The 21,626-nt window shown below is 38.6% G+C and overlaps 1 protein-coding gene across 1 annotated transcript in view; it reads right to left on the bottom strand.

Moving 5' to 3' along the window:
• Positions 1–21,626, bottom strand: part of LAMC2 (laminin subunit gamma 2) — a 74,344-nt gene that overhangs the window by 28,954 nt on the left and 23,764 nt on the right. The window contains exons 2-8 of the mRNA XM_074222202.1: positions 19,112–19,300; positions 12,292–12,427; positions 8,125–8,223; positions 6,212–6,348; positions 5,065–5,187; positions 2,785–2,974; positions 2,018–2,130 (exon numbers count right to left, since the gene is read on the bottom strand). Coding sequence (XP_074078303.1) covers positions 2,018–2,130; positions 2,785–2,974; positions 5,065–5,187; positions 6,212–6,348; positions 8,125–8,223; positions 12,292–12,427; positions 19,112–19,300 — 987 coding nt within the window. The remainder of the gene's footprint in view (positions 1–2,017; positions 2,131–2,784; positions 2,975–5,064; positions 5,188–6,211; positions 6,349–8,124; positions 8,224–12,291; positions 12,428–19,111; positions 19,301–21,626) is intronic.

Genomic DNA, 21,626 nt, shown 5'->3' with positions numbered 1-21,626 from the left:
AGAATAGGGAGAGGTGAGGAAACACATGTTTGGAAGTTTGGAAGAAGAGAATTGAGAGATGACCTCAGATGAACTCAAAATTCTAGATGAAGTAACAGGCAAGGTCATCAGCTTTGAATGAAGAAAACAGTGGGAAGGTTGAGATCACGAGCACGAGGAAAAAGGAAATTCCTCACCAGTTCTGTGAGAAATGAGACAGAGAGGCTATACATGAAGAATAAGTAGACTGATGACTAGCATTGAGAGCCAAACTGAGGTCTGGAGAAAGATCTGATTTTTGTGATTTCTGCTTATCTAACAGCCTGAACTGGGAAAATCTAACCAAATAAAATGGAGTCTATGAATTCAGAGAACCTATTGGGGTGGAATCAGAAGACTTGGGAATCACAAGGCCTATTCTACCATTTTCTGGTTGTGTGATCTTTGACAAGTCACTATCTTCTTGGGACTTATTATCCTCATCTTTTAATTAGTAAATCCTTAAATTTATCTTTAAGATTTCTTGTAACCATAAAATTCCATGATTACTTGGATTATTTGATTTTAAGTCAATCAGCTAACCTACACGTGTGCTTTGAAGGTCTATACCTATGAAAATATTCAAGTATTCATTGACTTGAGTTCAGCAAAGCCAAACAATGACCAGAGTTCATATATAATATTTAGATTTTGAGAACTTTATTTCTGACTCTGACAAGTGTAAAAGGCAACTAAACTATTACTTTGTAGAATGCAACCAAATGAGGTTGACTAAAAATTGGAACTGTACAAATGTCTTATGTCATCTCAATACATAAACTCAATCTGGCCCTTCTCTGGTCTAATTTTACACTAAAATTATCCAAATATTCATGGGTGATTTTGGAAAGCTTCCACTATAGGAAACTAGCTCACATGACCAAACATTAACTAAACCAGAGACCTGAAAAAGTAAAGCCCAAAAGGAAAAGGCCATTTTATAACCTCATTTGTTTATGCAGATGAGCTTAATTCAGTACTAAAGGCTCCAAAGAGTTTGAATGACCCAAAATGTTTCTCCAAATATGCTTATGGTCCATATGACCATTTGTCGATAAATATAGCTCTTTAGAAGTGGCTAGGTGTCTCTCTCTCTCTCTCTCTCTCTATATATATATATATATATATATATATATATAAGCCAAAAAGAGAGTCACCAAGGCATGGTGGATCAAGCACTGGACTTGAATGATGATAATCTTGTAAATTATTATGAGTTTCAGATATATTTGTCTAAAATTCAAGAAGAGAAAAATTCTTCCTTTGTCCTGTTTTGCTCTACTATGCTGATAAAAAGGAACATATACAAACAAAAGTGTGGCACTTCCAAAGAGTATGACTAGGACTTCTCACCCTGGAAGATAGCTTTACTACTACAGCCCTCTTTTCTCATAGGCCAGTTTCTCTGGGAACCTCCATTTTAAGGAAGGGCCCAGACTAACTATCCTTCACTCCTTTTCCTCAACTTTACCACCAATGCCATCCACTCCTCTGTCAACTTTTCAGCTTCCTTTTGTGGTTTGTCTTCCCCAATTAGAATGTAAGCTCCTTGAGGACAGGGACTGTTTATCTGTTTTGCTTGTATTTGTATTCTCAACAGATCAGTATCTAGTACGTAGAAAATGTTTCATACGTACTTGTTGACTTAACTATAGTTTCTAACATTTCTAATGAATCTTAAATTGCCACCCTTGGTGACTGCATCTTTCCTTATTTGCATTTCAAGAAGATTACAAAGGGATGGCTAGGTGGCGCAGTGGATGTAGCAACCGGCCCAGGAGTCAGGAGTGCCTGAGTTCAAATCTATCCTCAGACACTTAATAATTACCTAGCTGTGTGGCCTTGGGCAAGCCACTTAACCCCATTTGCCTAGCAAAAAAAAAAAAAAAGATCACAATTTGGAACCAAGAGATTGGGCATATATGTTGTAGGAACAGTTTGGCTGCTAACTTATTGAAGTTTTCCTGAAAATGTTCTTCCAGGCCTTTTAATCACTTACTATAGTCTCCATATGTAGCTCTGATCCAAAGTGCTGTCAGATTCCGTAATAACCTGCGGTACTCAAAATAACTCAGCTGGGGTTTCCATTTACTGCTTGGATGCTCATTCAGTCTGTATTTTTAAAAATCAAAAGCTTTAGGAAAAAATCACACTCTCCCCACACCCTTCATGATTATAAACCAGACCTTATGATCTGGGAACGGAGACTAATTAGTGTAGTCCTGTACACTCAGATCATCCCTTCCCCAACTTTCCATCTTCCACTACCATTGGTGGTCTCCCCAGTCACTAGCCGTGGTTCATTTCATTCTCAGTAGCAGCTGTGCTTCTGGATGCACCCTCTTGTCCCCTCCTCACAACCTCCTTCCAGTTCTGGAATCATAATCAAATCAATCCTCTCAGTGTTCCTGGAAAGGGTGTGTCAATCCACTCCCTCATGGCTCCATTCACCATCCCAGTACCTTTCCAAGTCAAAATATCTCTCTCTGGCCATCACTCCCCTACATGTGTTACTTCTCTTTATTAGAATTTAAATTCTTTGAATGCAGAGACTATCTTCACCTTTATAAACATATTTCCAAAGTTTAGCTGAGTGCAAATGTTGAACATATAGTAAGTACTTAAAAATGATTTTTCACCGATTTAAAATCAATCAACAAACATTTATTAAATCCTTTCTATGTACTAAGCACTCTGCTAATTTCATGCAATGATGAAGAAGGCTTCACAGGCAGAATCTAATAAACTCTGAATAAATCTGCTTACTTGAATGTGTAAGTCTTGGTGATTCCACATGGTAATGTCTTCCCAAGTGGCATTAAAGGGGCTGAGACCCGAAGACCAGCTCCCTCCAGGATCACATCATGGGCAGATGGGTGCCTCCCTCCTCGGTCCACACGGTAGTCAAAAGATAGGCTCTGCCCATAACTCACTTGTTGGTTTCCAAGAAATTTGGCTATATAAAGTAAAACATTACAGGAAAAGAAAAAGAGAGTTAGTGATGAAATTGCATAAGGAAATATTTTGAAAAAACAAAAGGTATTTAAAAGAGGTCCTGGATCTGGGGTGTCATTGGTGATGAAACTCCCTCTATCAATACAAGTCAACACCTTCCCTGTAACTTATTGTTGTTTCTCCTTTGTTCTGGAAGAGAATCATGAACATCAGAAAGGTGATGAAATGACCCCTTATGGGTGGGTCCTTTTGCATGATAGGGTAGGTGCCTTCAGATCCAGTTGGGTAAAAAGTGTTAAAATAATGGAGACATTCTGGTCAGACATGTTTATGAGCTATAAATACAGAGGTTCTAAAATGACTTCTTCTTATAGGTCAACTTCTAAAGGGTTGGTTGGCAGGAGGAAGATGGGAAGCTCCATCAACTGGAGCAATAAAATTAGGATCTACGCTGCAAGAGATATTTCTGAAAGCTAAATTCTAAAAGAAGCAGCTTTGGCGGTTACTGTTGGGAGGAGGGAGGAAGAGACACTTTAATAAGAGATTTGAATCACAGGAAGAATGCTTTCAGAGGACAGTGAACAAGGCTCAAGAAGAGTGGCTACCACCTGCTAGGAGATAAGAGAAGCTATAAGAGGTTGAGATCAATGAGGAATAGTGACTGTTGATGCCCAGGCAGACCTACCTCCGGGTGGTGGTCAGGGAAGCAATGCATCTCAGACCAAGGGCCTTGGAGGAGAGCACAGGTATATTCCCTCCCCTACCACCTCCTCCATATTACAGGTCCACAAGGGTAGGCACAAATTTTGTACTGCCTGCTGAAGGGGGGGATGTCCCCTAATTTTCTAGGCAGGTAAATGGTACAGTAGATAGACTGATAGACCTAGAGTCAGGAGAATCTGAATTCAAATCTGGTCTCAGATTCCTGGGAGATCCTAGGTAAGCCACTTAATTTCTCTTGGTCCCTATAAAACTATGCATACCTTTTGATGCAGAAATACCACTATGAGGTCTGGAGATCAGAGATTTTTAAAAAAAGGACAAAGGACTACATGTACAAAAATAGTGATAGAAGCTCATTTTATGGTGGCAAAGAATTTGAAATTGAAAAATGGCTGAACAAGATGGGGTTTTATGATTGTGATGAAGTACTATTGTGCTATAAGAAATAACAAGCAAGATAATTTCAGAAAAACCTGGAAAGATTTACATGAACAGATGCAAATTAAAATGAGCAGTACCAGGAGGACATTACATATATAGTAACAGCAATGTTGTATGAAGATCAACAGTGAATGACAACTATTCTCAGCAATACAATGATCCAAGACAGTTACAAAGAACTCATGATGAAAAATGTTATCCACCTCCAGAGAAAGCATGAAATTTGAATGCAGATTTAAGCATTTTCATTTTATTAAAATTTTTTTGATATGTTTTCTTTAATAAGATGATTAATATAGAAATATGTTTTGCATGATTGCACATATATAATCTATATCATTTCAAGAAAGATGGGAGAAAAATTGGAAATTAAAAATTTTTTAAAGAATGTTAATTACCTTTACATGTAATTAAAGAAAATATAATTATTATCTTAAATATTTATCTCTGCTTCAGCTTCCTCATCAGAATAATGGAGATTATTATTAGATTTCTTGCCATTTAAAGTTATATGGAAAATATGTTATGTAAGAAACAGCTGCCATCTCTATAAAGGAATAGGTGCGCTCTCAGTCACTTCATTTAGAATCTCTAAACTCAACTCCATTTTTGTCAAAATAGAGGCAAATATGTCTGTCCCTCTCTACATCAAAGGCTGCTTATCAAGATCACATAAAATGATGATATATATATATATGAAAGCCCTTTGTGAATGATACCATGCTAAACAGGTGTAAGGTTGTGATTGGTATTGTTGGTATGATATCTAGAGTTCAAGTGCTATTGTTCCACTGTTAAGACATAAGATCACAACAGCAGAGCACTGAATGACCGGGCTTCTACATTTTTCTCCCTTTAATTCATCAATATGATTTCCATGTATTATAAAAGTTAGCTACACTTCAAAAAATATAGTTCTGTACATACCAGGAGCTACAAAATAGATAGGGTCTGATCTCCTGGCTGTGCTAAACACATCTTGGTGACGTTGGGACCATTGAAGCGGTGCAGGAGCTCTATTTCTGTGAACAGCTTTCCATCCATCACCATCTAGAAAACAAGCAAACAAAAGAGGTTTCACTTAGGATGCTTCTAACCATAATCAGAGCTGTACCAAGCCTGGGGTGACTGGACCTTTGTCTAGGGATGACAGCTCCCTGGGGCAGCAATCACTTTCTCCCTGTGATGATTGTCACCCATATGCCTCACCTCAAGATCATATGTCAAGATTAAACACATTTTATTTACGCAACCAAAGCCTTAGCAAGACAAAATGATCCAGTTAGTACTAGGAGAAACTCAAGCTAGATAGCGGGGTAAGAACTCATAGAATTCCAAATCTACTTCTAGAAGATGTGTTCATGAAGATGAGTTGGTTTGGGGGAATATAACAAGGGAAGATGGATATGCAGATGGGTTCTGATGAGTGCAAATAAATTCTACAAAGTGGTCACATGTTCAAATTTACACTCTTCAAAGTTGTAATTATGTAAAATATGGTAATAGGTTCCAGTCTAGTAGAAATAAACAGTGCAAATTTGAATTATAGGATCACTTCGTGGGATTCATTAGTCATACTTATGAGGACCTAGCTGGATGGCAACTTCCTGATTATTTTGTAGAAACCAAAACTTGGTGAAAAATTTAAAAAAATTCTTAGTGCAAGTAAACTGTTCACCTGTGAATTCTTCTAAGGTATTGGGATATTTTATTATTATTTTTTTTGTTCAGTGTTCTAATGACATATCATATCATATCATATCATATCAAAGGGCAACTTCAAGCTACACTACCACCCAAACAAACAGAAGACAATGGTAAAAGCCACTTGCTTTTGAGGCAAAAACCCTGAGTTTCAGGGTTTCTGGTTCTCTGTGTGACCTTAAGACTGAGTCTTCATTTGTTCATCTGTAAAATAGGGGAAGGGACATTGGGCTAGATGACCCACAAGGTTCATTTTTCTTCGAAATTTAAGCTTTTTCCTAAAGCATTGTGCTCCTGAAACGAGGGCTCTGTTTTCTAGGGCTTGTGAATACGCATTTCCTGGGAAACTCAATCCAATCATAGCTTTTACCTCGGTGGAAAGTAGAAGTGATCTTGTAAATGCTGTAAACCCCAGAACTGCTGCAGGTTGCCGAGTGCCCATAGCAGAAGCATTGGGTACATCCCTCAGGGTTGTCTCTGTCCAGATGATAGTAACCGGGCCGACACCTGGAACAGTCATTGCAGAAATCGGTACCTTATTACAGATTATCTCTGACATCCTGTTCACCCGTGATATCTTCTCCCTTCACTCCCCCGTCGCTAGGGCCTGACCATTCTGGGTTAAGGAATCTGTTCACTTTGGTAAAAGCACATCCCCTTAACCCGACTCCCTTCCCAGAGGAAGTCTCTCCAGCTCTGGCAAGGTCCATCAGCAGCACAAGGTCAAACTAACCTTAGTCACTGGCCCGTCTTGGACCTTTTGGCCGTTTGGTCAGTTATTATTCTGCCCTTGAAGGAGTGAGGCAGAGCCTGGAAGTCCAAAAGGGCTTGAGGAGAGGGTGGGAAGACACAGAAGGGAATGAGATTCTGCAAGGGTGTATGGCAGAAGGGAAGGAGAAAAATATTCTCTGACACCCCAGGTCCTTATTACTTGGATGTTCATTCCAGCTCCCACATTAGAAGTGAAAGGAGGGAGGGAGGGAGGGAGAAAGAGAGAGAAAGGGAGAGAGAGAGAGAGAGAGACAGACAGACAGAGAGACAGAGACAGAGACAGGCAGAGGGGGAAAGAGAGAGAGGGAGAGAGAAGGAGGGGGAGAGAGGGAGAGAGAGAGGGAGGAGGGAGGGAAAGATTTTTACTATAATTAAACAGGAATTACTTTTCGCCTTGCTTAGTTCAGCAACCAAAAACCCTTTAAAATGCAAGCTAGGAATTCATTGAGAGTTTCCTTTACCTTAGGTCCAAGGGATTGGATGAATGCCAGAGAAAGGCTTTTACTTTTAAGAGAATAGTACCAATTCCAGATCTCTCTTCTCATAATCCCAGGGGAGGGAGTAGTGTTAAACCCCAGCACAACTTGTACTTGAGGAGTGTCCTGCAATAGCAAGCTTAGGGTGGATCCCACCACGTTGCTCCACCTGCCCTAACATGGCTAAGCTCCCAAAAGTTTTCTCCAGTTCATGTTTATGCATGTTCTGTGCGTGTGTGTGTGTGTGTGTGTGACTGCTGTTGTAGTGCATCACTACCCCCACCCAAACACACATACATACTTAGCCCATTCCCATCTTTGGTCAGTCTCTTTTCTATATATAGTGGCCATGTGCGGTGATATCCCTCTATAAGGATTTTACTAACAAGTGTTAACAAGTCAGTCTTTTCCAGATAATAAATACATAGAGAGCACATGGACTCATGATTTCACATTATATTGGTGTCAAAGTATTTGGGAGGGGAAAGACAGTGATGGAGGAGAAACTTGAGAGTTTTAAGAAGGAAGACCCTTAAAACCCAATAGTCTTGCTGGGTGACTTGATGCTTCCCTATAATCCCTACTACATGGGGAAGCTAAAGCTGATGACTGTTGAGCTCAGGAGCTCAGAGTGCAAAAGCTAATGCTCCCCAGGGTCCCCACTAAGTCTGGCATTAAATATGGCGAGTTCCCAGGAGCAGAGGCCACCAGGCTGCCTAAGAAGGAGTGAACTGGCCCTCATGCCAATCAGTATTGGGATGGAGTCTGTGAGTGGCCATTTCCCTTCCAGACTGCTTGAGATAAGAAGATCCACACTCAGAAGAGGCAGGAGGTCTGGGGTAAAAGATCCTTGAGCATCAAGATTGATTTTAGAGCCAGATAAGCTTCAAGGACTTGGATGGGAACCATGCCAGAAGGCAAAGGAGGGATCTCAATGTTTAGCACCCTCATTTTTTCCTCAAGAAGATGAATTCTCCAGCTCCTCATCAAGGGGACTTGACTGGTAATTCAACATACTCAGTGCATTTGCACACACCTGTCACAGCGTTCGCCAGTGACCGAAACCTTGCAGACACATCGACCTGAATCACAGCTCCCTGTGCTACCAGCTGGATCACAGTCACAGGTGGAATCTCTAGAGAAGAAAAGGCAAAGCATTGATTAATAAATCCACATTAATTATATGTAATATTATATAATATATAATTAATATGCTTTTATATATACATGTATAATATAATCACTTTAGGTAAGACCATCTTTGCTACTGATGCTATGGATAAAGTCCCACATCCCCGAGGAAACCTGGGACCAGTCCTGTAGTCAGGAAGGATAGTTTAAATTAAAGACACTTATAGGTTTGTGATCTCAGGTGAATCACTTAACTCTGTTTACCTCAGTTTTCTCATCTGAAAAATGAGCTAAAGAAGGAAATGGTAAAACACTCCAACATCTTTGCTAAGAAAACCAAAGGACTCAACAACAACAAATTCCAGAACTAAAGTAATCACAAATTGAAGGCAGGCAAGGTGGTGGGATGGGTGTGGGGAGGTGGGAATGTAGGAATTGAGACTTCAAGGGACTCTGAGTTGCATTAGAATCCCTAATGTTGCCCTTTCTTGAACAACTCAAAAGCTTCAGGAAGAGTATTTCTGGGATTAACTGTTTATTTTATAAAGAATCCCAGAGAACCATCCCTGTGAAGCCCAGCCAGAAAGTATCATAGGATTATCAGTTTGAAAATGGAAGGGACCCTAGAGATAATCTGATAAACCATTCATTTTACCAATGAGGATAGTGAGGTCCAGAGGCTAAGTGATTTGCCCAAGGTCACACAGACAGGAAGCAGCAGAATCAGGATTTGAACACATTTGAACACTGCTGACTTCAAATCCAGGGTTTTCTCTCCATTACACCATTCCTGCCTTTCCAGGTGTGATGTGACCACGGCAGAGTACAGTAGGACTACAACTAAACTTCTTCTGGACACTCTGAATACAGTCCAAGATTTCACTAACTTTTTTTTTTGCTGTGTTACAATAATGAACTAAAATCCTGAGAATTTTTCCATACAGTCAAATTGATATGCCTCTACCATTTTGTCATTATACAGCTGGCTATTTCAACTCCAGCACAGGATTTTACTTTTATCCCTATTTAGCTCCCTTTTTAGGTTTAATCCCAGGTTACAGCTTGTCATCCCACAGGTTAGCAAACTTTCCTAGACTTGGATCATCTGCAGTAGTGTTAGGTGTGTCTGTATCCAACTTGCTGATTAAAATGCTCAGTGACTCAGGACCAAGGACAGATAATCCAGTGCAGTTAATCTTTAGTAAATGTTTAATTAGATTGATAGTAATAATGATATGCTATCAACTTTTATTGTCTTTTCACAAATGGCTCATGGTTTTGTAAAATGACTCATCTTGATAGATACTTTATTCAAATTCTCTATTTACCCTGAAGATTATAAATGACAATAAACCATTATTCCAAATCACAGGGTCAAAGAATCTGAGGGATGGATGAGCTATCTTAGGCCACCAAGTTCACCCAATTGCCTAGTCCAAGAGAATGGCCATTATTAATAACCATTAGTATTAATGATAATCAATAAAAGATTTACAAAGCACTTTTGATCTTCCTAACAACCCTATGAGGTAGCTACTATTATCATTCTCATCTGTAAAATGAGGTTGAAAGATGTTAAATGACATTCCCCAGGTCACACAACTAATAAGTGCCTAAAGTCAGATTTGAATTCAGGAATTGGTATCTTCCTGACTAGCAGGCTCCACCATAACATACCTGCCAAGTGTTTGAGCACAGCCTCTGCCTGAAGACCTTCTCACCACCTCCCAAGGTATGCCATTCCCCCTTTGGACTGTCTAATTGATATATAAATCAACTTTTTCAGGTAGAAGTGATTATTTTATAAGTTTCCAATAGTTTGGTTGGATAATTCTAGAAAAAAGGACCTTTAGGGAGTGAAGGGTTCCTTATATAGAAGATAAATAACAAGACCACTAATGCCCAATTATACTCTTGCTGTTTTGGGCTGATATCTTAAAGAAAAGTAACCCTAAGGTTTAGAGGCTTAACTCAATCAATTAATAAATGAATCTTGAATTGGCCTGGTCCAAATTTGAACCCTTTAGAAATTCAAAGGAATTTGAAGGGCCAAGGATGTCCGACTCCATTTGAAGCATCCACAAAGTAGATTCCCATATTGAATTACATGAAGCTTTAAAGGAGAATGAATAGTTCATTACTTGTCAAACAGTCCACCAACTGTTTTTGGTCAAAGAAAACATATCAGATAGACAAAGTCAAGTCCTCACTTCATTCTGCAACTCTAACTTTGAGAAGAACACTTGAGAAATCACCAGTCTTTCTGTTAGGTTGATGACAATAAGATATAGCCACTACTATTCTATTCCCAAATCACTACACATTTTCTTGAGACCTCCAATGCCTGTGGAAGGTGACGACCCTGGTCTTACACCAAAAGACCAATCCAAGAATTTATCAGGAGTACAAAAATGTGGCTTCGACCAAAATTCAGAAACACTCCCTTGACTTAAATAAGTATTTAAATAAATTTAATATTGATTATTATTTTTTAAATATTAAATAATATTTAAATATTTAAATAAAAGTTCAACATAAAAACGAGGGTCTTCTAGGGTTGACACAGTTGAGCCTGACTCTGGAAGCCACATTAAAGGTTTTCCTGTGGTTCAGATACATGACTAGGGTTTCCCCCTAAGAACAGTAAGTACTGGCAAGTCTGGGCTACCTTCAAAGGGTGTTTCAACTTGTGGGTATTTAGTCATCACTTCCCTAGGGTTGGGTGTCGAAGAAGAAGGAGACAGTGGTAAAAGTGGTGAGATGGAAACCCATCATCAAGTTCATCTTTTGCCAAACCCCTAACCTCATTTGCAGTATAAAAGTCCTATCCTTTGCACATGTGTTTAGTAGTATAATACTGTGGTAAAGAAAGAGCAGACCTTGGTTCATCTGAGTAAAAGTAATCTTTTCCTGGGGTTTAGAATTTTCTAACCATAATGCCCTTCTCCCTCCTCTCACAGTTAGTCGAGTTCAGAATAGAATGTTTGAGGGTTGGGAGAAGGGTCATCTCTCCCTCTCTGTACCTTTTTTTTCTTTTCTCTCCCTTATCTTTGGGCACCCATTCAATAACTCCTAAGGATGTGATTAAGAGGTAAGTTCTATCTTGTTATTTGTGAGCTAGGGGGTATTGTGGAGAGAATGCTAAACTTAGAGTTGACTCCTACTCTTTCATCTACTGTTGGTCCTACCCTTTCACATAATGTTCTCGTACTACTTCATTTCTTTGGTAAAGGAATGCTTCATTTTCTGCCACACAGGATTGTTCTAGCAGCTAGATGGTGGCACAATGGATAAAGAGATGGAACAAGGATCAGGAAGATACAACCTCAGTTATTTACTAGCTGTGTGACCAAGGGAAAGTCTTCTGTCTTAGTTTCTTCATCTGAATTGGGAAATCATAACAGAACCAGCCTTCTAGGGTTGTAATGAGAATCAAATGAGATAATACTTGTAAGTGCTTTGCAGACTTTTAAAGCCCTCTATAAATACAAGTTATTATGAATGACTGTGATTATAAAAGTACAAAATATGAGCTGGTATTTTCATCTTCTTCAGTTTTTGGAGAGGTCATGGAATGATGAATGGAGGAAGGGAATAAGTATTTATTAAGCATCAACTTGAGCCAGGTTCTTTCAAAGTTAGTTGATTCTTACAAAAACCCTTGAGAGGTAGGTGCTCATTGGATGAAGCCCAATAGTAGAAATTTATCCTGGTGACAGAGATGACAGAGGAAACAAGGACGCTATAAAGGAACCAAGGACCCTGAGAGACTTTAGAGCTTCTGAGAGAGACAGTGTGGTTTAGGGTCTCAAACAGGTCTCAAAGTCAAAATGCCTTGGATTCAAGTCACACTACTAACACACACTCCTCACATGCCCATGGACAAATCACTTAACATCTTAGGGCTTTGGCAAAGAAAGAGTCAACCTGCATGGGTAAAGGGTGTTTCCTTATCTGAAAGTTCCTCATACTGATGAAATTTCAGATCTAGTTACTCTCCTTATTTCCATCTCTAAAAGTTCTGAACTTTCCCTTGATGCCTCTACCTTGGTCCATCTTGGGAGATGCTTACTTTAGTAGTCTATTGTGCATGCATCCAGCTTCAGTGAGAGTGTGGAATCCTGGTTGGCATTGATCACATCTATTTCCCATCACACCTGACTTACAGCTGCATCGTCCATGATTGTCACATCTTGAGCTGAGAGAGCCTGTAGGGGTAAATGAGAAGAGAGAAAAGGAGGAAATGTTTGATTAATTTATATTGCAAGAAAAGACAATTAACCCCTTATTAGAACTCAAAAAGTATTCAATAGTAGTCAACAGTTTTGTCTAGATGATTGATATACATGCTATGAGCATCCACCATGGTACCTGGGGATTCATTCGAGCAATTTTTCCCAAATTATGTTGTGTAAAATTCTGATGTTCCATATAGCAGAAGTAAGTATTCTCTGAGAAAATAATGATGCTAGTGATATTCTCATCTCTAAAGTATTCCATATGAGATTATTTGTCAAAAATTCTTACTTTGTGAAGCAAATTTGGGATATGAAAAAGTTCATTGTTTTTCTCTTTTATTCTAAAAACTTTCCTTCTTTTTTCTACACTTTACTACTCCAGACAAGAATTTATGGATTCTATCAATATTTTTTAACATCCAAAGTTTTCTGTATCCAAATGAGATTGGGAAATCCTGCATCAGGAAACCAGCAGGAAAACAATTCTGAAGAACATATATTATTTATGTGTCCATTCTATTAGAGGCAACATGGTATAGCAGACAGATAGCAGACTTCAAATCCAGCAAGCACTAAACATTCATGTCCTACCTTTGACACATATTATGTGACCCTGGGCAAGTTAGTTAACCTTTCAGTAATCCAGGTCACTTTTTTTGAAAGGCAATGGGGTTAAGTGGCTTGCCCAAGGCCACACAGCTAGGTAATTATTAAGTGTCTGAGGCCGGACTTGAACTCAGGTACTTCTAACTCCAGGGCCGGTGCTCTATCTACTGTGCAACTTAGCCATCCCCAGGTCACTCTCAAAGAGAATATGTTGACTTGCTCTGATAGAGGGAGATTTCTTCCCCAAGATTTGCCTATCCTAATGAGATCAGAGGACCAGCTCTTATCTTTATCCAGTATAATATTAAAAATGAAGAAGGGTACAAGTAGCTTCACCTTTTTTAATAGAAACCAGTTATTAGTTCTTTCCAGCCACAAGAGAATTTAATGAACATCCTGGAAGCAAGGATCAGATCTGTGCCTAGCAGTCATGTGGAGGATTGATTGGAGATGGAGGAAAACCAAATGAAGAGGAGTCAATAAGGATGTTATAGTAACAATCCAGGCAAGAGATGATAAGACTCAGAACTAGTCAATCAATCAATCAATTTAATAATTAATCAATAAATTTATTAAGCCTATGTTCTAGGCTCTGTGCTAAGTGCTGGAGATATATAAAAAAAGGCAAAAACCATTCTCTGCCATCAAAAATCTTATGGTCTAACTAGGGGAGTCACCATCTGAATGAACAAAAGGATGGAGGAAAATGATGGTGTGGAGAAAGAATTGATATGAGGGGCAGCTAGGTGGCGCAGTGGATAGAGCACCGGCCCTGGAGTCAGGAGCACCTGAGTTCAAATCCAGCCTCAGACACTTAATAATTACCTAGCTGTGTGGCCTTGGGCAAGCCACTTAACCCCACTGTCTTGCAAAAAACAAAAAGCATTGATATGACTTGACAACAGAGAGAGTGTTGCTGTCGTTGTTGTTATTGCTTGTCATTCATTCTTTTTTTTGTTAGGTTTTTTTCTGCAAGGCATTGAGAGGTGTGAGGTGGTACCTCAGAGATGCTTTAATTCACATTTCTCTAATAAGTAATGATTTGGAGCAATTTTTCATATGACTATGAATTGCTTTGATTTCCTCATCTATAAATTGTTTCCACGTATCCTTTGACCATTTGTCAATTTTTTTGGCCAATATGACCAGAAAGGACAATGATCAATGCTGGAAGAGATGTGGGAAATCTGCGACACTAATATGTTGTTGGTGAAGCTGTGAACTCATCCAAACTTTCTGGAGAGAAATTTGGAATTACGCCCAAAAGGCAATAAAAATGTGCATCCCCTTTGTTTTTGTTTTGTTTTTTTTTAAGTTTTTTTCAAGGCAAAATGGGGTTAAGTGGCTTGCCCAAGGTCACACAGCTAGGTAATTATTGAGTGTCTCACACCAGATTTGAACCCAGGTACTCCTGACTCCAGGGCCATTGCTTTATACACTGCACCACCTAGTCACCCCTTGTGCATCCCCTTTGAAACAGCAATACCACTACTGGATCTATACCCTGAAGAGATCACGACAAAGGGTAAAAACATCACTTGTACAAAAATATTCATAGCAGCTATGTTTATGGCAGCAAAGAATTGGAAAATGAGTGAATGTCCATCAATTGGGAATGCTGAACAAATTGTGGTATATGTACGTTATGGAACACTATTGTCCTATTAGAAACCAGGTGGGGTGGGAATTCAGAGAAGCCTGGAAGGATTTGCATGAACTGATGCTGAGCAAGATGAGCAGAACCAGAAGAACATTGCACACCATAACAGCAACATGAGGTTGATGATCAATCTTAATGGACTTGTTCATTCCATCAGAGCAATGATCAAGATTTATTTTGGGGTATCTGTGATGGAGAATACCATCTCTATCCAGAGGAAGAATTGTGGAGTTTGATCAAAGACCAAAGACTATTACTTTTAATTTAAAAATATTATCTTATTATGTAATTTGGCTATCGTTTATATTTTATTTTTTTCCTTAAGGATATGATTTCTCTCTCAACACATTCAATTTAGATCAGTGTATAGCATGGAAACAATGTAAAGGTGAATGGACTTCTGGGGGGAGGGAAGTGAGATTAGGAGATAAATTATAAAATTCAAAAATAAATAAAGCACTTTTAAAAGCACTAAACAAGCAGATATGGAATATCTAATTCCATGAGTATTAACTAAGAGCCTAAGAAAAGAAAGTACAAGATGGTGATTAGCTAATTTTATTCAAACTGTGTGAACACAGGACACATGTAGGTGGTAAACCATTGAGATCCAGGTTACAGTCCCATTTATTCTATTGATCGACTAGATTCTGTTGATGTGACTTTGGCTTCTTATGTTATTAAATTGGTTATCCACAGATATAATAGAGATGGCTTTAAGGAATACTAAGTGTTTGAATAAATGAGAAAATGCCATCAAGTTCCTTACTAAGGCACTAAAAAAGGGAAGCAATGATGTAACCTCTTAAAAGCATGCTTTCCTGTACTTCAGAAAAAGTCAACACTGTAGGAGTTGAGTCTCCTGTATCATCCTTGACCTCTTTATTCAAACTTACCTTCTTTAATGTTCCTGAAGATATTGGGTTTCCAAATAAAAGAAATGAAAAGGGCCCTCCCCACCCCCTTTTTTCAGAAGTGGGAGACCAAAGGTGTAGGATGAATTTTTTCAATAAGTTAGTTTTGCTAAACTTTTTCTATCTTATTTTGCTCTTTGTTGTGAGATAGAGGCAATATGAGCCGCGTAGTAGACAGACAAATGCCCTTGAAGCCAGGAAGACCTAGATTCAAGTTCTGTCTCTGACAAATACTATGTGACTCTGAATAATGGCCCATTTAATGTTTCAGTGCTATAGGAAAAGGATAGTTGGGTGGAATCAGGAAGCCTCATCTTCATGTGTTCAAATCCAACCAAAACTTACTAGTTGTGTGATTGGGCAAGTCATTGAAATGCTTACCTCAGTTTCCTCTGTAAAATGAACTGGAGAAGAAAATGGCAAACCACTCCAGTATCTCTGCCAAGAAACCTCTATATATAATCATTAAGAGTCATACCTGACTTAAAACAACTCTACAGAAAGATGCAGGCAAATCTCCAGGACTATAAGTTGTAGATAAAGTACCAAGCTGTACTGTCTGAAGAAGACTTCTCATCAAGGAGTTTCCTATGCCAATTATCAATAAACATTAAACCAGAAAAAGATAAACATGTGCTGGAAACTGTTTTAAAGTGTGGGGATACAAGAAGAGACAAAAAGAAAGCCCCTGCCCTCAAGGAACTGACAGTCTAATGGGGGAGAGACCATGCAAACAATGTTACACAAACAGAATAAATAGGAAATAATGAACAGAGGGAAGGCACTAGAATTAAGATGGGTTGGTAAATCAAAGCTCTAATCTCTATCCCTTTGTTTCAAGAGATGGTTCTCTGTGATGGCAAGGAATAAAAAAGAAAAACAGAGATGATTTTTGAAATGGACATCAAATAAATGTGTTTTTCAAAAAACATCCTGGGATGGGTAAAGTCTTCTCCAGCTTAGGTCACAAAAACCTACTTAGGTAGTTTCATGACTTACTTGAGCCAAAAAAACAAAATGTCATCCCCCAGCGACCAATCTATCTGAAAACAGATTTCCACTCTGCCCCTGAGCTTATTCTTCTAGCTCCATTGACTCTACTGGAGCCTGAGCTCAGCAGTCATAGCCTTCAAGAAGTCAAGGTTATATGATTGTATATGTGTAACCTATATCAGATTGTTTGCTATCTTGGGGAGAAGGGAAGGAGGGAGGGAAAATTTTGAAATATAAAATCTTACAAAAAATGAATATTGAAAATTAAATTTGTTTATAACTGAGAAAATAAATAAAATACTATGCAAAAAAAGTCAAGGATACCTTCCTGCCATGGTGAAGTACAAGAGGAGCAAAGAATTACAGATTTACAATTGTAAGAGAACTTGGAGGTCATGGAGTCTAATCCATGATCAGGGTCTTGCCCAGGGTAACACAGTTAGTATCTGAGGGAAGATTTGTATCCTGGGCTTCCTAAACCCACAAGAATCCTATCCCATACTAGACTACTGCCTAATCTTTCACTAATACCAAATAAAAACCACACTTCACCATCTGGCTCCCAACACATCTTTTTAAAAAGTTCTACTAATTCTTCCTGGGTGGGGGAGAGGGAGGGAAAAGGAGAAAAGGAGGACACACACACACACAATGAAAAAAATGAGAGACAGAATGGTAAAAATCAATACCATTGTCATATTCTGTCATATTACTGTACGTTACTCATTTGTTCCTTGAATGCTGAGCTTGTCATCCCGCCAAACACTCCAGCTGAGCCAATTAAATTTCTAATTACATTCATGCTGATGTTTTATTCAGATGACCCAACTCCTATGATTCACAGTGCCACAGTATAGCCTCAAGGGATGTGAGTTCTTCAAGGAGGTAGAGGTTAAATTCTTCTTTAAGCCGGTTAACCTGACTCTTCTTTCTCACAGAGGCCTAAGAGTCTGGGCGCTACTTTTAAACCTCCAAAATGGGAAAATTTAAAAGTAAACTGCATTATGGCAACAGCCCAGGGAGAGAGATTCTAAGTATCCTGGCTCACATCTTCACTGGGCAGCTCCTGCTTTCTCAACTATGATCCCATGATCTAGGACCAAAAAGGGTCAGTCCTCTGCTTTTCCATAAGAGGAATCAAAGCCCCCAACGGTTAAGGGACTCAACATCTGGTTACAGAGGTAGCTAGAAGATTGGTATTCAAACCCAAGTCCTCTGATCCAGAAACCATTATTTTTCTACTAGATTACTTTTTATAGTACAGCTCCTCTGATGCCCAGCTCCCTTAATATGTGGTTCTCCAACTAGAATAGAGTCATTTTCCAATTCTTTCAAGCAACTGACTTGGAGCAGTTCTGCTGGTCCAATTCAACTATTTCTATTATTGACTTCTATTGCACCTGAGGTTGAATATTCAGTGTATCCCAGAAATTAATTCAGATTATAGTATGTTATCAAAGCAAAAGGGGAAGGGGCAGCAAGGTGGCGTAATGGATAAAGCACCAGCCCTGGAGTCAGGAGTACCTGGGTTCAAATCTGGACTCAGACACTTAATAATTACCTAGCCATGTGGCCTTGGGCAAGCCACTTAACCCCATTTGCCTTGCAAAAACCTAAAAAAAAAGTAATTGCCTAGCTGTGTGACCAAGTCGCTCTTAACCCCATTGCCTTAAATAAATAAATCTTTTTTTAAAAGTTAAAAAAAGGGAGGAATGGTGTCAAGAAATGTGGGGTCATGACTGAGACCATGACTAAGGAACTCTATAATCATTCTCAAAGAGCAAGTTCCTTTGTCAAGGAAAGCAACATCCCTAATGTAGTAGTTGTAGTTTAGTCATTTCAGTCATGTTTGATTTCTTTGCGACCTCATTTGAGGTTTTCTTGGCAAAGAGATTAGGGGGGTTGCCATTTCCTTCTCCAGGGAACTCTAGTGCAAATAGGGTTAATTGACTTGCCCAAGGTCACATAGTAAGCATCTGAGGCCAGATTTGAAACCAGAAAGATAGTCTTCCTAACTCTAGGTTCAGGGCTCTATTCAATACATCATCTGGCCACCATGGAAGTAATCCATCTGAATCCAAGCCCAATGATGACTGGAATAGAATTCAGTCAGTGAACAATCATTTATTAACTGTAAGGATATCAAGAAAGGGTGGGAAAAGGACCCTTCTCTCAAGGAACACACATTCTAAGGGAAGAGAACATGCAAAAAAAAAAGGTATATACAAGATAGCATAAATGAAAGATAAATTATAGAGTCAAGGTCTGGTGAAATATCACCATACATAAGAGGAAGGAGAAGAATCCATGGTCATACAAGGGATAGAAAGGATCATTAAAGATAAAATAGACAATTTTGATCACATTAAACTTAAAAGTATTTTTTATACAAAAAAGGACTGTATTGGGTAGGAATGGGGGATATATGGGAGGTATGGGAGGGAAGGGTAGGATTGGTAGTCCAAATCACATAGTCCATACCTTTGGTGTTGCAATTGCAAGGTAAACAGCGGTCTCTGTCTCTCTGGCGGTAAAATCCATCTTTGCATCTCTCACAGTGTACACCGACTGTATTGTCATTACAGTTGAGACAACGGAATCCCTTTCCTGTCCTCCTTTGCAACTCTTGATCAAAGACACATTGTCTGGACTTCCCATTACAGTCACAAACTAAAAAGAGAAAGCAATTCAACATCAGAGAAACAGTCCAGGTCTCACTGTCTTTGGATAGTGGAAAGAGCACCATGTCTAGAGTCAAAAGTCCTGGGGTTGAATCCATCTCTGGCACTTCCTATCTGTATGACCTTGGCAAGTCACTTACATTCCTTGAGTTTCCTCATCTGTGTCAAAAAGAAATAGGACTCGTTGAGTCTTCTGAGGTCAGGCTGCCTATTTTCTAATAAAATTTCACCATCAGTCCAATTTGGGTCATACCCATCTTCTCATCATCTCTTTTCCACCATGAAAAGAGCTGCTTTTTATATTTTTTGTTATTAGGATACCTTTCTTCCTTTTTTAAAAATCTCTTTGAAAACATAAAGAGGCAGTTGATGGTGCAATGAATATATAGAGTTGAGTCCAGAGTTAGAAAAATCCAGCTTCAGATACATACTAGCAATATGACTGAAATCAAGTCACTTAGCTTTCTCAACCTCAGTTTCCTCAACTACAAAATAGATATAATATTTACCTCTCAAGATTATTATGAAGGATTTATACTTAGTATAGTGTTTGGCAAATAGAAGGTATTAGAGAAATGTCTAGTAGTTGGTGGTATTATTGGGTCAAAGGATATATAACATTTTAATAACTTTTGGGAAATAGTTCCAAATGGCATTCCAAAATAGTGCCAGATAAATTCCCAGGTCCTCCAAAAGTTCATTAATATGCCATTTCCCTTCACAGTTCCTCCAATTCTCATTATTTTCCTTGGTTAATTCATCTAATCTGAAGGATATAACATCAATTTTACATTTTTCTAATTATTAGGGAGTCACAGTATTTTTTATATGGTTATTGATAGCTTGACTCTCCTTAGAAAATCTTTTCCTAGTTTGTGACCCTTTTCCCTTTTGTTCCTGAAATACTTAAAGAATTCTGCACAAAAGAATTTTGTACCAACAGGACCCCAGAAATAGTTCAACAATATAAATAACAGAATAGAAGGAGGTACTTTCCCATGGTCTAGACATATGCTTTAGGAAATCATGTTGACAGATATGACCACAACCTCACTCTTACTCTTGATGGAGAGGGTCCATTCCCCAATCAAGAATACAAAAAGCAAACTGGATTTTTCCCAAGACCCATATCTCTGTATCTGAATTCTGGCTACTGCATTTTCAAATCTTGCTACAAATTTAATGTTTTCAGTTTAGATGTGGGTGGGAATATCTAATCTATGCTTTATTCATCTCTCTGGAATATAAGTATTTATTATTATAATAATAACAATAATAATGCCCAGCCCCTGACCCACAAGGTATTTCTTACAAAAGACATGCCACACACAGACCCTCCCATTACCCCACACAGTGAAACCTAGGCCCAGATCAAAGTAGCTAGGAAATCTTTTTTTTCCAAATAGTGAAGCAAGGTGTGCAGAATCCCTGAGGGATCTCTCCACAAACACTCCCACCCCTCACTAAAATACTCTATTGAACAGGTTAGGACAGGAAGCATACTGTTGTAATCCCCACTCCATCCTACAATGAAGAGCAATGAAGGCAGGCAGAAAATGATGCCTACAAGCTGCTTTGGGTCCTAGGGACTAGAATAATTATTTCTACCAATGCCTCCAGTCAATTCATCCCAGCTTGTCTGAGTTTCATTCCAAATGTCCTATCTGAAAGACCAGCTTTCTAGATTTAGCTATTTTCAAAACATTTAACCCAACAATATTAATGTCATAAATTGGAGCCAAATGGATCTTCTTTCTAGTGTTCAACATTTAAAAACAAGTAATATTTTCAAATTGAGATAGCATAACTTCATTCGCAATAACTTCAAAGGTAATTATACTTTCTTACTTTCGCAATTCATTCTGAATGTTTTCCACTTATGTAAAAATATATCAAACTTCTCTGATTCTTTTCAAGGCAAAATTATCCTTCTAGTTCCCACATCTGTCCTTGAAATCACCTTTGACTCTTTCTGAATAGAAATGGTGATATCACGGAGAGTTTTCAATTTAGAGTTTGTAAATCTTAAAACACTACAAAAGGTAAGTTATTTATTTAGTTATTAATTGTTATTTTTATTCCTTCTCCTTCGATCCTAATTTCTAATCAGTTGTTGATGATGATAATTGAGGTTCAGTTGTTCAGCCCTGACTTTTCATGATGCTGTAGCAGACCCCACCTTCCCCCAAGTCTGTCCAACTTATGTTCTTTGTTTCTATGACACTATCTATATACATCTCTTCTTCTCAACTCTTTTCTTTCTTCTCCTTTTGCATTCAGTCTTTCTGAACACGAGGGTCTTTTCCAATGAATCT

The sequence above is a fragment of the Macrotis lagotis genome, chromosome 2 (assembly GCF_037893015.1).
Source record: "Macrotis lagotis isolate mMagLag1 chromosome 2, bilby.v1.9.chrom.fasta, whole genome shotgun sequence".
NCBI classification, from domain to species: Eukaryota; Metazoa; Chordata; class Mammalia; order Peramelemorphia; family Peramelidae; genus Macrotis; species Macrotis lagotis.
This window is presented reverse-complemented; position numbering and strand designations above follow the sequence as displayed.